This window comes from Anomaloglossus baeobatrachus, chromosome 3 (assembly GCF_048569485.1).
Source record: "Anomaloglossus baeobatrachus isolate aAnoBae1 chromosome 3, aAnoBae1.hap1, whole genome shotgun sequence".
NCBI classification, from domain to species: domain Eukaryota; kingdom Metazoa; phylum Chordata; class Amphibia; order Anura; family Aromobatidae; genus Anomaloglossus; species Anomaloglossus baeobatrachus.
In genome coordinates this window covers 470,937,168-470,951,736 of record NC_134355.1, presented here as the reverse complement: position 1 = coordinate 470,951,736, position 14,569 = coordinate 470,937,168, and the positions used below count along the sequence as shown (strand labels likewise).

General features: G+C 49.9%; 1 protein-coding gene across 1 annotated transcript in view; it reads left to right on the top strand.

Moving 5' to 3' along the window:
* Nucleotides 1-1,127: 1,127 nt before the first annotated feature.
* Nucleotides 1,128-14,569, top strand: part of TTC14 (tetratricopeptide repeat domain 14) — an 84,932-nt gene continuing 71,490 nt past the window's right edge. The window contains 4 exon segments of the mRNA XM_075340587.1: nt 1,128-1,308; nt 3,423-3,547; nt 13,981-14,180; nt 14,279-14,363. Of these exon segments, the coding sequence (XP_075196702.1) occupies nt 1,175-1,308; nt 3,423-3,547; nt 13,981-14,180; nt 14,279-14,363 (544 nt within the window). The 5' untranslated portion in view covers nt 1,128-1,174.

Here is a 14,569-nt window from a genome sequence, read left to right as displayed (position 1 = left end):
CCCAAGTAAACCATAACCTCCCTTTGCAGACCCCTCCAGCGCACAGTCTCATGCAAACCATGGTCTCCCTTTGCAGACCCCTCCAGCACACAGTCCCATGCAAACCATGGTCTCCCTTTGCAGACCCCTTCAGCACACAGTCCCAAGTAAACCATAATCTCCCTTTGCAGACCCCTCCAGCACACAGCCCCATGTAAACCATACTCTCCCTTTCCAGACCCTTCCAGCACACAGTCCCATGTAAACCATACTCTCCCTGTGCAGACCCGTCCAGCACACAGTCCCATGTAAACCATACTCTCCCCTTGCAGACCCCTCCAGCACACAGTCCCATGTAAACCATACTCTCCCTGTGCAGACCCCTCCAGCACACAGTCCCATGTAAACCATAATCTCCCTGTACAGACCCCTCCAGCACACAGTCCCATGTAAACCATACTCTCCCTGTGCAGACACCTCCAGCACACAGTCCCATGTAAACCCTAATCTCCCTGTACAGACCCCTCCAGCACACAGTCCCATGTAAACCATACTCTCCCTGTGCAGACCCCTCCAGCACACAGTCCCATGTAAACCATACTCTCCCCTTGCAGACCCTTCCAGCACACAGTCCCATGTAAACCATACTCTCCCTGTGCAGACCCTTCCAGCACACAGTCCCATGTAAACCATACTCTCCCTGTGCAGACACCTCCAGCACACAGTCCCATGTAAACCCTAATCTCCCTGTACAGACCCCTCCAGCACACAGTCCCATGTAAACCATAATCTCCCGGTGCAGACCCCTCCAGCACACAGTCCCATGTAAACCATACTCTCCCCTTGCAGACCCTTCCAGCACACAGTCCCATGTAAACCATACTCTCCCTGTGCAGACCCTTCCAGCACACAGTCCCATGTAAACCATACTCTCCCTGTGCAGACCCTTCCAGCACACAGTCCCATGTAAACCATACTCTCCCTGTGCAGACCCTTCCAGCACACAGTCCCATGTAAACCATACTCTCCCTGTGCAGACCCTTCCAGCACTGGCGCAGCTCTCATCTCTCAGCTTCCTGGTCCGAGTTCTGCACTGTGCGGAGGCTCCGCCCCTTCCCGTGACGTCACCCCTCACAGGCGCAGCTCCATTGTATACAGGCCGGTGATGGCCGCCGTGCGGTGAGGTGCTGGTGTCATGGACAAGGACTTGGTGCGGCAGAGCCTCAGCTACCACGGCCCCACTCTGCTCTCCCTGGTGAAGTGTGAGCAGCATGAGCACGCCGGCTTCAGGCAGCTGCTGGGAGAGCTGTCCAAGTGGCCGCAGTACAGGTAATGCAGGCGGGGCAGGCTGGGGTCACAGCAGAGCAGGGTGTATGTATGTTTGCTCGTGTGCTCTTTGTCCCCCGTGAGCTCCATTACTGGGTGATGCTCAGAGTTAGGGCACATTGCGGCTGAATACGGTCCGGACCCTTGTGGTCCCTTCCTCTTCCAGCTGCTCCTCCTGCCACCTTCTATGTGTCCATATGTTTCTCACATGGAGCTTATGGGAGTGGAAAACCGACCATTATTTCCAGCAGAATTTGCCTTAAAGACCAATTTGGATTGATCCCATCACTGCTCGATTTGCCCCATTTAGGGTGGTCTATGCCTACCCTCTGTAACTAACACCACTGAATCCTCGCAGCGTACAGTGTGTGCAATGTGAGGATTAACAGTCTGCAGTCACTTGGAGGGACACACACTGACTGCAGATCGGGGATCTAGACTATGCAGATAAGCAGGATTAAAATCTCTGGATGATAAATTTCCTATTGCAAATAATGGGATCTGTGCACATTTTTATTGAGGATCTTACAGCAAAATATTTGACAATCCACAAAAAACCCCTGTAGGCTGAATGTATAAATATGCCTAGTGCTGTCACATGAGTAAATGTAGCGCCCCATGGGGCAGGCGGGCAGCCTACTTGTTGCCGGGTCGTTTCGGGTCAGGTCAGGCATTGTCACGGGGTGGCCTTGCCTGGTTCCATTGCTTCAAGGCGTACAGTTAAATGGTGGGGGAAGCGGGGTATTGCGAAAAGTTTGTTGTGACGCCACCTGTGGTATGCGGCCGGGGCAGTTGTTAAGGCAGCCAGGATGGTGTCGCTCCCCACAGGCGGAGCGGGCCCCAGGTGGATGATGAGGGTTTTAATAGCCGTTGGCGCCTAAGCGCTGGGCGGCGGCACCATTTAGAACGAGCCAAACACAGTCTCTTCGGGTTCAGGGTGTAGTTTACTCACAGCTTCAGCTGCCAGCCCAGTCACACTGGTCACTGCCGTGATGGGCTCCGGTCAAACCCAAATCCGGTCAGGGGTCACCACCGGTGTTTTGAGTGAGTCCTATTTCTAGGGTGTCCCCCTCTGCAGTTAGGTACCCCGGTTGAGCGCCCGCTCCAAGCCCCTGGGCCTAGGAAAGTGCAAGTTTTCCAAAGATTTGTTGCCAGAACTATGGTCCTGACAGGTCTGTTCTCCCCTTGAAGTGTGTTGTGCCTATTTCTACTCCAGGCGGAACCAACCCCCCCAGGTGGCTGGCTTCAGTGATCGGGAAGTCCATGTTTGTATGGCCAACCCACTCTGTGTGAAGGTTCCTAAGCTGTGAGTAGTGTGTGAATGTGGAACACCGGTGATTAACCCCCCTCCTTACTTGAGATAGATACTGCACCCTAATTGGGGTGCAGTACCCTGTGGCAACGAGAGCCTCAGGGGCACGACATAAAGAGGTAATAAAAGAGATCTGTACAGTAAGTTTCCAAAAACTGCTTTTTTTTTCTAATTTTAAAGTAACAAAACTTAATTGGCAGTTAACATTTTGTTGCCATATATATTTCTGTTATAGGCTTCTCCATCTCCAGACAGTGAGTGTTCGTGAAAGGGTTCAAAGCCTCTAAACTGGGCTGTTGGTGTCCATTCAGCTTTCTCCCATGTGTGGGGTTTTTTGTTTGGTTTTTAGAAGTGGATGGTTCCTATTCCAAGGAATTTGCGACTTTTTATTTTATGCTAGTTGTTGTTTCCAGTATTTTTGGCCGATAGAGGGTCCCAGGCAGAGGTCCTCAGCCTCTTATGTCCATATGCTGACTCAGGCTAGATGTGGGTTGTGGGATCCAGTGTCCCCACTTCACACTTAACTTATACTTTAGTACTGCTTAATGAATCTGTGTCTCTAGGTGATATTAGCCTCTCCCCTCTTGTCTATTAGTGTTATAGAGGACACACTATAGTCCGCAGCACTTTCTGGGCAGACCCTATTATGAGTCTGTAGGGGGATTTGTTGAGATTTGGGGGTTTCTTCTAATGGCTGCACTAACAGAATCTGTGACACTGCTAGGAGTAGAGCCAGGTTTATCTTTGCCCTTGCACTGACAAATCACCATTGATTTCACTGTTTCCTCTTTTTTTTTTTTTGCAGGAAAGAGAGGAATCTTGACAGCATTGAAATTCAGCAGTTCATTGCTAGGAAAGCAGATCTGCTCTTTGCCCTGTCATGGAAATCTAATGTCCGGGAACATGCAGCATCACATGAATCGTCAGAAGGTACACTCACATTTCATGCTTGATGAAACTGCTTCATGCTCTTCTAGCGTCTTGGAATGGAAGAATGGCCTGCTACAGGTCAAAAATTGTATAAAAGAACTGAAGTCCTCAGTGGTTGATACCTTTTTAATGGCTAACTGAAAAGATGGTGATAATAGCAAGCTTTGGAGACTACTCTGGTCTCTTCATCAGGCTCAGTATAACTCAAAATCTGAACACAACATCATATTTATACACAACAGGACATAGAATGGGGCAGTAAATAAAACAAGTTATGTGAAGCAGAACTATCACTATGGCAAGAGGACAAACTGTTGTGGCCATAAATATGGCTGCAGTTCATAGATAAGCAGTGTGAAAGTATCTACCTGTGGGCGAACATTTCTGTAACCCCGACCACGGCATCATGGACATGACATTGCTGGTATTGAAAGGAAATTTCAAGTCCCAGAGAGACAGGAGACTCTGGGAGTACAAAGTTATGATGACCTTTGATACATTCAGAGCAGGAATGAATGTGTCACATGGATTTATGTCTTTTTAGATCAATTAAGAAATGTGCTCCTCTGAGCATCTGGGGGCAACACAACTCTGGACCAGATCTCAATCAGAGGACAATAAAACTTTACCACTGCTTATTTATGAACTGCAGCAATATTTATGGCCACAACAGTTTGTCCTCTTGCCATACTGATAGTTCTGCTTCACATAACTTGTTTTATTTACTGCCCCATTCTATGTCCTGTTAAGAATAAATATGTGACTCTTCAGATTTTGTGTTATACCATGCCTGATGAAGAGACCTGAGTAGTCTCGAAAGCTTGCTGTTATTACCATCTTTTCAGTTAGCCATTAAAATGTATCCACCACTGAGGACTTTTTTTTTATCTCTACTCGCTAGCACGGTACAAAGATATATTTCTTTGTCGCTCTATTGGGAGACCCAGACAATTGGGTTGTATAGGCTATGCCTCCGGAGGCCGCACAAAGTATTACACTCAAAAGTGTTAGGCCCCTCCCCTTCTGCCTATACACCCCCCGTGCTCCCACGGGCTCCTCAGTTTTTTGCTTTGTGCGAAGGAGGTCAGACACGCACAGCACAGCTCCACAGATTGGTCAGCAGCAGCTGCTGACCATGTCGGATGGAAGAAAAGTGGGCCCATATAGGGCCTCCAGCATGCTCCCTTCTCACCCCACTCTTGTCGGCGGTGTTGTTAAGGTTGAGGTATCCATTGCGGGTACGGAGGCTGGAGCCCACATGCTGCTTTCCTTCCCCATCCCCCTCAGGGCTCTGGGTGAAGTGGGATCCTATCGGTCTCCAGGCACTGAGACCGTGCTTCATCCACAACTCCTGTGGAGCCTGCTGGATAGGAGCCGGGTACCGTTCAGGGACATGGCCCTGCTACTTGAAGGTACTCTGTATCCCTGTGGGGACCGCGCACGGCAACACCTCAGCTTTGCTGGGTGTGCTAGTGCACCGGGGACCGCGGCGCTGCCGGGTTAAACTGTGCCATTACACACTCAGCGTCGCTGAGTGTGTTTTATATGTAGGGGCTACCGCGCTAACCGCCGCTGCCTTGGGAAACTGCGGCGCGGCTGGGACTTGTAGTTCGCCGGGGACTTCGGCGCCGGCCGCGCTTTTACGGCGGCCATGCTTATACTCGAGTCCCCGGCTTTCTTGCGGCCTAGTTTCCTTTTCTCCCGCCCCCAGCCCTGACAGGCAGGGGAAGGGCGGGACGCTGCACGGAACGAGCAGCACTGAGGGCTGGAGTATGATTTGCATACTCCACCCCCCTCACTGTGCACAGTGTGAGCACCAGTTCCCGCACTTTCTCGGCCACGCCCACGGCTCCCTCCTCTCGTCAGGACGCCGCAGCCATTCCTGTCAGCTCCTCCGACGCTGCAGAGAGGGACAAACCCTGGGAGACCCAGACACGGTCTCTGGTGGCCTCACAACCGCTTTAGGCGGCTGGTAAGCAGCACCTGTGGTGCTAGCCCCATGGTGCTGTAGTGTATTGATACATTATTTGTTATAGTATATACTCTACACTGTATGAGCACAGTTCATTCTGGCTATATACCCTATTGTGTTACTCAGGGAAAACAATAGCATGGCGCCCACAAAAGGCAGGGGTGCCAAAACACAGGCTTATTATGCTGCCTGCGCCGCATGTACGACCCCGCTACCGGCAGGTTCCACTGACCCTCATTGTGTGCAATGTTCGGCCCCTGTGACACTTCTTCAGCCAGAGCCTCTGCTATGAGGGGCCCAGGGGGAGCCACCTGTTGACACTGTCCAGGTGACGGGGACTGAGTTTGCAAAACTCTCTGAGACTATGGCTAAGATACTAGAAGCCTTGCAGTCCAGGCCGGTATCTCAGCAAAGGGACTCTGTTGAATCATTGTTCCCTGACCCCCCTCAGTTGGTCCAACAATGTCCTCCCGGGGTATCTCATACATCCCAGGCTGAGGGTTATGACTTAGACCCCAGCCCCAGACCGAATAAGCGGGCTCGCTTAGAATTTCCCTCGACATCATATTGTTTAGGGTCTCAGCGGGGGGAATCTCTGGTTGATGATGCGGAGACAGCTGATCAGGATTCTGATCCTGAGGGCGCTCTCAATCTTAATACTCCAGACGGGGACGCCATAGTGAACGATCTTATTGCGTCCATCAATCAAATGCTGGATATTTCTCCCTCAGCTCCTCCGGCGGAGGAGTCAGCGTCTCAGCAGGAGAAATTCCGTTTCAGGTTCCCCAAGCGTACACCGAGTATGTTTCTAGACCACTCTGATTTCAGAGAGGCAGTCCAGAATCACCATGCTTGTCCAGATAAGCGTTTTTCTAAGCGCCTTAAGGATACACGTTATCCTTTTCCCCCTGACGTGGTTAAAGGTTGGACTCAGTGTCCCAAAGTGGATCCTCCAATCTCCAGACTGGCGGCTAGATCCATACTTGCAGTGGAAGATGGGGCCTCGCTCAAAGATGCCACTGACAGGCAGATGGAGCTCTGGTTGAAATCCATCTATGAAGCTATCGGAGCTTCTTTTGCCCCAGCATTCGCAGCCGTATGGGCGCTACAAGCTATCTCAGCAGGTCAAGCGCAAATTGAAGCAGCCACATGCACGGCCGCGCCACAAGTGGCATCCATTACCACCCAGACCTCGGCAATTGCGTCTTACGCTATTAATGCTGTCCTGGACTCTGCGAGCCGTACGGCGGTTGCGGCCGCTAATTCGGTGGTACTCCGCAGGGCCTTGTGGCTACGGGAATGGAAGGCAGATTCTGCTTCCAAAAAGCGCTTAACCAGTTTGCCAATTTCTGGCGACAGGCTGTTTGGCGAGCGTCTGGATGAAATCATCAAACAATCCAAGGGAAAGGATACATCCTTACCCCAGCCCAAACAGAACATACCCCAACAGAGGAGAGGGCAGTCGAGGTTTCGGTCCTTTCGGGGCGCGGGCAGGTCCCAATTCTCCTCGTCCAAAGGGTCTCAGAAAGAACAAAGGAACTCTGATGCATGGCGGTCTAAGTCACGTCCTAAAAAGACCACCGGAGGCGCCGCTAACAAAGCGGCTTCCTCATGACTTTCGACCTCCTCTAGTAGCATCCTCGGTCGGTGGCAGGCTCTCCCGCTTTTGCGACACCTGGCTGCCACAAATAAAAGACCGCTGGGTGAGAGACATTCTGTCTCACGGTTACAAGATAGAGTTCACCTCTCGTCCCGCGACTCGATTCTTCAGGTCATCCCCGCCTCCCGAGCGAGCCGAGGCTCTTCTGCAGGCGCTGGGCACTCTGAAGGCAGAAGGAGTGGTGGTCCCTGTTCCTCTTCAGCAACAGAGCCACGGTTTTTACTCCAACTTGTTTGTGGTCTCAAAGAAGGACGGGTCTTTCCGGCCGGTCCTGGACCTGAAACTGCTCAACAAACACGTAAAAACCCGACGGTTCAGGATGGAATCCCTCCGCTCCGTCATCGCCTCAATGTCCCAAGGAGATTTCCTTGCATCGATCGATATCAAAGATGCTTATCTCCACGTACCGATTGCTCCAGAGCACCAGCGCTTCTTGCGCTTCGCCATAGGAAACGAACACCTGCAATTCGTGGCACTGCCGTTCGGCCTGGCAACAGCCCCACGGGTTTTTACCAAGGTTATGGCTACTGTAGTAGCGCTCCTACACTCGCAGGGTCACTCGGTGATCCCGTATTTGGACGATCTGCTGATCAAGGCACCCTCTCAAGAGGCATGCCAACGCAGCCTCGACGCTACCCTGGAGACTCTCCAGGGTTTCGGGTGGATCATCAATTTTCCAAAGTCAAATCTGACACCGGCCCAATCGCTGACATATCTTGGCATGGAGTTTCATACCCTCTCAGCGATAGTGAAGCTTCCGCTGATCAAGCAGCAGTCACTACAGAAAGGGGTACAATCTCTCCTTCAAGGCCAGTCACACCCCTTGAGGCGCCTCATGCACTTCCTGGGGAAGATGGTGGCAGCAATGGAGGCAGTCCCTTTCGCGCAGTTTCACCTGCGTCCCCTTCAATGGGACATCTTACGCAAATGGGACAGGAAGCCGACGTCCCTCGACAGGACCGTCTCCCTCTCTCAGGCGACCAAAGCTTCCCTTCGGTGGTGGCTCCTTCCCACTTCATTATCGAAGGGGAAATCCTTCCTACCCCCATCCTGGGAAGTAGTCACGACGGACGCGAGTCTGTCAGGGTGGGGAGCGGTTTTTCTCCACCACAGGGCTCAGGGTACGTGGACCCAGCAAGAGTCCTCGCTTCAGATCAATGTTCTGGAAATACGGGCAGTGTATCTTGCCCTGAAAGCGTTCCAGCAGTGGCTGGAGGGCAAGCAGATCCGAATTCAGTCGGACAATTCCACAGCGGTGGCATACATCAACCACCAAGGCGGCACACGCAGCCGGCAAGCCTTCCAGGAAGTCCGGCGGATTTTGATGTGGGTGGAAGCCACGGCCTCCACCATATCCGCAGTTCACATCCCAGGCGTGGAAAACTGGGAAGCAGATTATCTGTCGCCAGGGCATGGACGCAGGGGAATGGTCCCTTCACCCGGACGTGTTTCAGGAGATCTGTTGCCGCTGGGGGGTGCCGGACGTCGACCTCATGGCGTCCCGGCACAACAACAAGGTACCAATGTTCATGGCACGGTCTCAAGATCCCAGAGCTCTGGCGGCAGACGCCTTAGTTCAGGATTGGTCGCAGTTTCAGCTCCCTTATGTGTTTCCTCCGCTGGCACTGTTGCCCAGAGTGTTACGCAAGATCAGGGCCGACTGCCGCCGCGTCATCCTCGTCGCTCCAGACTGGCCGAGGTGGTCGTGGTACCCGGATCTGTGGCATCTCACGGTCGGCCAACCGTGGGCACTACCAGACCGACCAGACTTGCTATCTCAAGGGCCGTTTTTCCATCTGAATTCTGCGGCCCTCAACCTGACTGTGTGGCCATTGAGTCCTGGATCCTAGCGTCTTCAGGGTTATCTCAAGACGTCATTGCCACTATGAGACAAGCTAGGAAACCAACGTCCGCTAAAATCTACCACAGGACGTGGAAAATTTTCCTGTCGTGGTGTTCTGCTCAGGGTATTTCTCCCTGGCCTTTTGCCTTGCCCACTTTTCTGTCCTTCCTTCAATCTGGACTGGAAAAGGGTTTGTCTCTCGGCTCCCTTAAGGGACAAGTCTCAGCGCTCTGTGTTTTTCCAGAAGCGCCTAGCCAGACTTCCACAGGTACGCACGTTCCTGCAGGGGGTTTGTCACATCGTCTCTCCTTACAAGCGCCGTTAGAACCCTGGGATCTGAACAGGGTGCTGATGGTTCTTCAGAAACCACCATTCGAGCCAATGAGGGATATTTCTCTCTCACGCCTTTCGCAGAAAGTGGTTTTTCTAGTAGCAGTCACTTCACTTCGGAGAGTGTCTGAGCTAGCAGCGCTTTCATGCAAAACCCCTTTCCTGGTGTTTCACCAGGACAAGGTGGTTCTGCGTCCGGTTCCGGAATTTCTCCCTAAGGTGGTATCCCCCTTTCATCTCAATCAGGATATCTCCTTACCTTCTTTTTGTCCTCATCCAGTTCACCAATGTGAAAAGGATTTGCACTTGTTAGATCTGGTGAGAGCACTCAGAATCTACATTTCTCGTACGGCGCCCCTGCGCCGCTCGGATGCACTCTTTGTCCTTGTCGCTGGCCAGCGTAAAGGGTCACAGGCTTCCAAATCAACCCTGGCTCGGTGGATCAAGGAACCAATTATCGAAGCTTACCGTTCGGCTGGGCTTCCGGTTCCCTCAGGGCTGAAGGCCCATTCTACCAGAGCCGTGGGCGCGTCCTGGGCTTTGAGGCACCAGGCTACGGCTCAGCAGGTGTCAGGCGGCTACCTGGTCGAGTCTGCACACTTTCACGAAGCACTATCAAGTGCATACCTATGCTTCGGCGGATGCCAGCCTAGGTAGACGAGTCCTTCAGGCGGCGGTTGCCCACCTGTAGGAAGAGGCCGTTTTACGGCTCTCTTACGAGGTATTATTTTACCCACCCAGGGACTGCTTTTGGACGTCCCAATTGTCTGGGTCTCCCAATAGAGCGACAAAGAAGAAGGGAATTTTGTTTACTTACCGTAAATTCCTTTTCTTCTAGCTCTAATTGGGAGACCCAGCACCCGCCCCTGTTTTTTTGTGTACACATGTTGTTCATGTTGAATGGTTTCAGTTCTCCGATATTCCTTCGGATTGAAGTTACTTTAAACCAGTTTATAATTCTTTTTCCTCCTTCTTGCTTTTGCACCAAAACTGAGGAGCCCGTGGGAGCACGGGGGGTGTATAGGCAGAAGGGGAGGGGCCTAACACTTTTGAGTGTAATACTTTGTGCGGCCTCCGGAGGCATAGCCTATACAACCCAATTGTCTGGGTCTCCCAATTAGAGCTAGAAGAAAAGGAATGTACGGTAAGTAAACAAAATTCCCTTCTTTACCTGCTACAGGTCAATCATTATATTTTTTTAAACCTAAGTCTATGGTATGTATAAAATATAGATTTTAAAGGGGTGACCCCACTAATCACCTATCCCCAGCATGTGATGTGTATAATAAGCAGCAGTCCAACTGCTCAGATGCCCACCAATCACAAAAATGGAAGATCTTTGACCACCGTTCTATTCATGGTGTTTGGGAGTTGTGGACACATTGAGACGTATATATGTGAATCGGTAATCATGCATGTACATTACTGCCTCCATAAAGCCATAGTCATGCATGCACACTACTGCTTTATTGGGAGCCCCCAATTTTCAGGGTCAGTGGGGTCCCAAAAGTCAAATGCCTTCTGATAACACATTTATCACTTATCTTGTGGATTAGATGATAAAGATTTTATCTAAAACCAATATCAATTTTTATCCTAAGGGTGCACACTATCAATGTTATCAGCGTTTTGGACCAATCATGTTTTTGCTGTGTTGTACAGTACAAGGACAGTGTATGAGATTTATAGAAATCCCATGCCCACTTGCTTCTTTTAGACACCCCCTAAACAGACATGTGGTGCAGCTTTCCGAGCAGCAGCATGTGAATTTATTCTTGTGGCGACACGAGTCTTCTCAGCAGTAGAACACAGCGAAATTACACTGCATAAATCACCCTGATCATGTGCACGGAGAGTGTGTTTTCCTGCACAGGACACTAGTATCTCAGCAAGAGAAAACATGCTGCATCTGTTTTCTCGTACATTTTAATTAAAAAGTTCCTATTGTTCCCGCTTTAATATATGCTTTTTTTTTTTTTTTTTTTTTTTTTTTTTCTTTCTTTCTTTCTCTTGTATCTAATCCGTTTTGATGACATTGTGTTTGAGAATCTCCAGTGCATGCTGGGATACATAAATGGGAAGTTGGCAGAGGCTGCATCATCAGTAACCTCCATTTCTTTCAATGGACAGTGACAGTGCACTCACTCGCCGAATTTAATAAGAGCCAGCATGAAAGAGCACTGTCAAAACAAATGCCACTTTTAGGACCTCTGCTCGCCCTGCTTCTGTGTTTACAAAGTGCACTGACATGGAGCACTCTTGCTGTATTTACACTATATCACGTTGCGCAAATGCTACTTGTCTCTGACTTTGCTAAATGTTTGATGCAAATGAGTTAATATAGTGTTCAAATCATCAACCATTAAGGCTATGTGCCCACGGGGACAGTGTCCTGCGGATATATCCGCAAGACATTCCGCAGGTGCTCCCAGAAATCCGCAACAGAACTTTCTCTGTTTCAATGCTGCGGATATACAGCGGAATGTTGTGCGGATATGGTGCGGACATTCTGCATTGAGGATACAGTACCATGGCTTCGGCACTGCTTCCTCAATGCAGAACAAGTGCTGCAGTGATCGGGGTGCTCATACTTACCTCCATCATGCAGCACCTCACTTTCCGGCGGCCGGGTCACTGTCCGAGTCTGGTCTGGTGCACTGTGCTGGAGGTGGGCGGGCCTGAACTAGCTCCGGCTGTCACATGACCGTAGCTCGTGCAGGCCCCGCCCACCTCTTCCTTCCTGTACCTGGCTGGATCCACCGCGCTGCTGTACACTGGACGGAGAAAGTGACTCGGGTGTCTATCAAGGCAGGTAAGTATATGGAACCCTGCGGAGAAATCCGCAACAATAATTGACATGCTGCAGATTTTTCCGCACGAAAATCCGCACGATTTCCGCTGCGGAAAAATCCACAGCGTGGGCACAGCATTTCCCAAATGCCATAGAAATGGCAGGGAAGTAGCTGAGCTGCAGATTTCTGGAAAATCCGCGGCTTTTCCGCGAGAAATTCGCGGCAAAATCCGCGCATTTTCCGCAGCGTGGGCACATAGCCTAAGAGTATAAATTACAAACCTCCTAATGATATGAAAGCAAAAGTAGTCGGCAGTCCGAAATCGGACACGCCCCATCGAAACATCCCGTTAGCAATGAGTTGGCTGGCACCCCCATGTTCATTAAAGTGTAGCTGAACCCTTCAATACTGGCAGATATCTTACATCAGACTATTGGATATGGGGGGCTTCAGGAGATTGCATTTCATCAATTGTTGGAAAGTGTGATATCTACACCTCGTTCTCCGTATCCTTTAAAGGGAACCTGTCAGGTGTAATATGCACCCAGGAGCACGGGCAGTTCTGGGTGTATATCTCTAATCCCTGCCTAACCATCCCTGTATACACTTGCAAAAGTATTTCTAAAGATTTTACCGTATGCTAATGAGTGAGGGCACTAGTCCCCTGGGCGTTAGTTTCCTGGCCAGTCGCCCCCATTAGCATGTTATTACGTCCCTGTGGGTGTGCTAACATGCTAATGAATACGCAGCGTCACAGGATGATCTCACTTGCCTCTCTGCTGCCATCATGTCCGACGGGTGATTGCGGGTCAGTGCGCATGACCCAAGAGTTTGGGTCATGCGCACTATGAAGCCGGGTGTACGCGTCCTGGCTTCGTACTGAAGTATTGCGCATGATCTAAACTCCGGGGTCATGCGCACTGAGCCAAAATCCAGCAATGGCGGTGGAGAGGTGAGTGAGCTCATTCTGTGACGCTGCGTATTCATTAGCATGTTAGCATGCCCCTGTGGGTGTGCTACCATACTAATGGGACACCCAGGGTACTAGTGCCCTTGCTCATTAGCACACGGTAAAAGATCTTTAGAAATACTTTTTCTAAAGATCTCTTTATCTATGCTAGTGTATACAGGGACATATTGGCAGGGATTGGCAATATGCACCCAGAACTGGTGGAAGTCTAGGCCCTGATACACCCAATCAGTCATGCGTTAGACCCCAGACCCTGTGCTCAGCAGACAGGAGGACACATGCAGTTCTATAGAAATAAAGCCACTTTTTCAGTAAACGTATACAGCACCTGTCATCAGAGATCACACCTCTGAGTGTCTGAATGATGGATCACAGTGCATAGAGCAATAGTGAATATTTGTGATCACCACTCACTGTGTAAACGGCTAGTTTACATAGCCAAGCACTGGTGAAGGCATAGCGCCACTGTTTTACAGGGACCATATAGCAGTGAATATTTGAGTAATAGAAGTCTAATATACAGTAGTTCTAATACAACCCCATTGTGAGATTTGGAATTTTACCCTTGCATTCTGCTATTCCATCCAACCATAACTGCTGGAGATGCTTCACTAGATGCCAGGAATGTCTGGAAGTGTAAGATGAAAATAAAATATTAACCCAACCTTAAACCACTGAAACTGGTCTTCACTTCGACACTTCCTTACACCACCCAAAGTATCACATATACTTTTTCCGTTGTCTGGGGTGCATCTTATAGTCTGAAAAATCGGGTATGTCTTGCATCTAGTCAAACACCTCCAATGTCTACTGCCTGGATACTGTCCACGAGAAAGCTTAATCTGCTTTGTATTTTTATACTGTAGGTTGCTATGTAGTCATGCCCCCTTTGGAGCAATTCATGGAGGTCCCTGGCGGTCAGAAAAGAGAATTGTTCTTCAGAGATGTTGAGCGTGGGGATGTTGTAATTGGAAGAATAACTTCGATCCGTGACTTTGGATTTTTCATGGTGCTGATCTCAATGGGCAGTGGCATTTTGAGAGTCCTAGAGCCATTAGAGATAAGTGTAGGTATTTATTCTGTTGGGCCTCCTAATTGTGTTTTGTGATCCGATTGTAGTACCTAATATATTTTTAATGTTTATCATTTTATTTTCTAAATCAGGCTTTGTGTCCTATTAGAGATGTGCCTTCCCAAAGTAATCATGGAGACCCTTTGTCATATTACCAAATTGGAGATCTAATACAAGGTAACACTTTACATTGCAATGTATACTTCATATAGAGATTAATCCCAATTCTATTTATAACATGGGGACCCTTTATTCGCATGGATTTATGACCGCTCTGTGTGCGATTCAAAAATTGCTTTCGATCCTTCCATGACAATCTATCCTTTATTTTACTTTGAAGCTGAATTTAGAAGTCCACTGCCTGATGTGCAAACCAGCTGCCG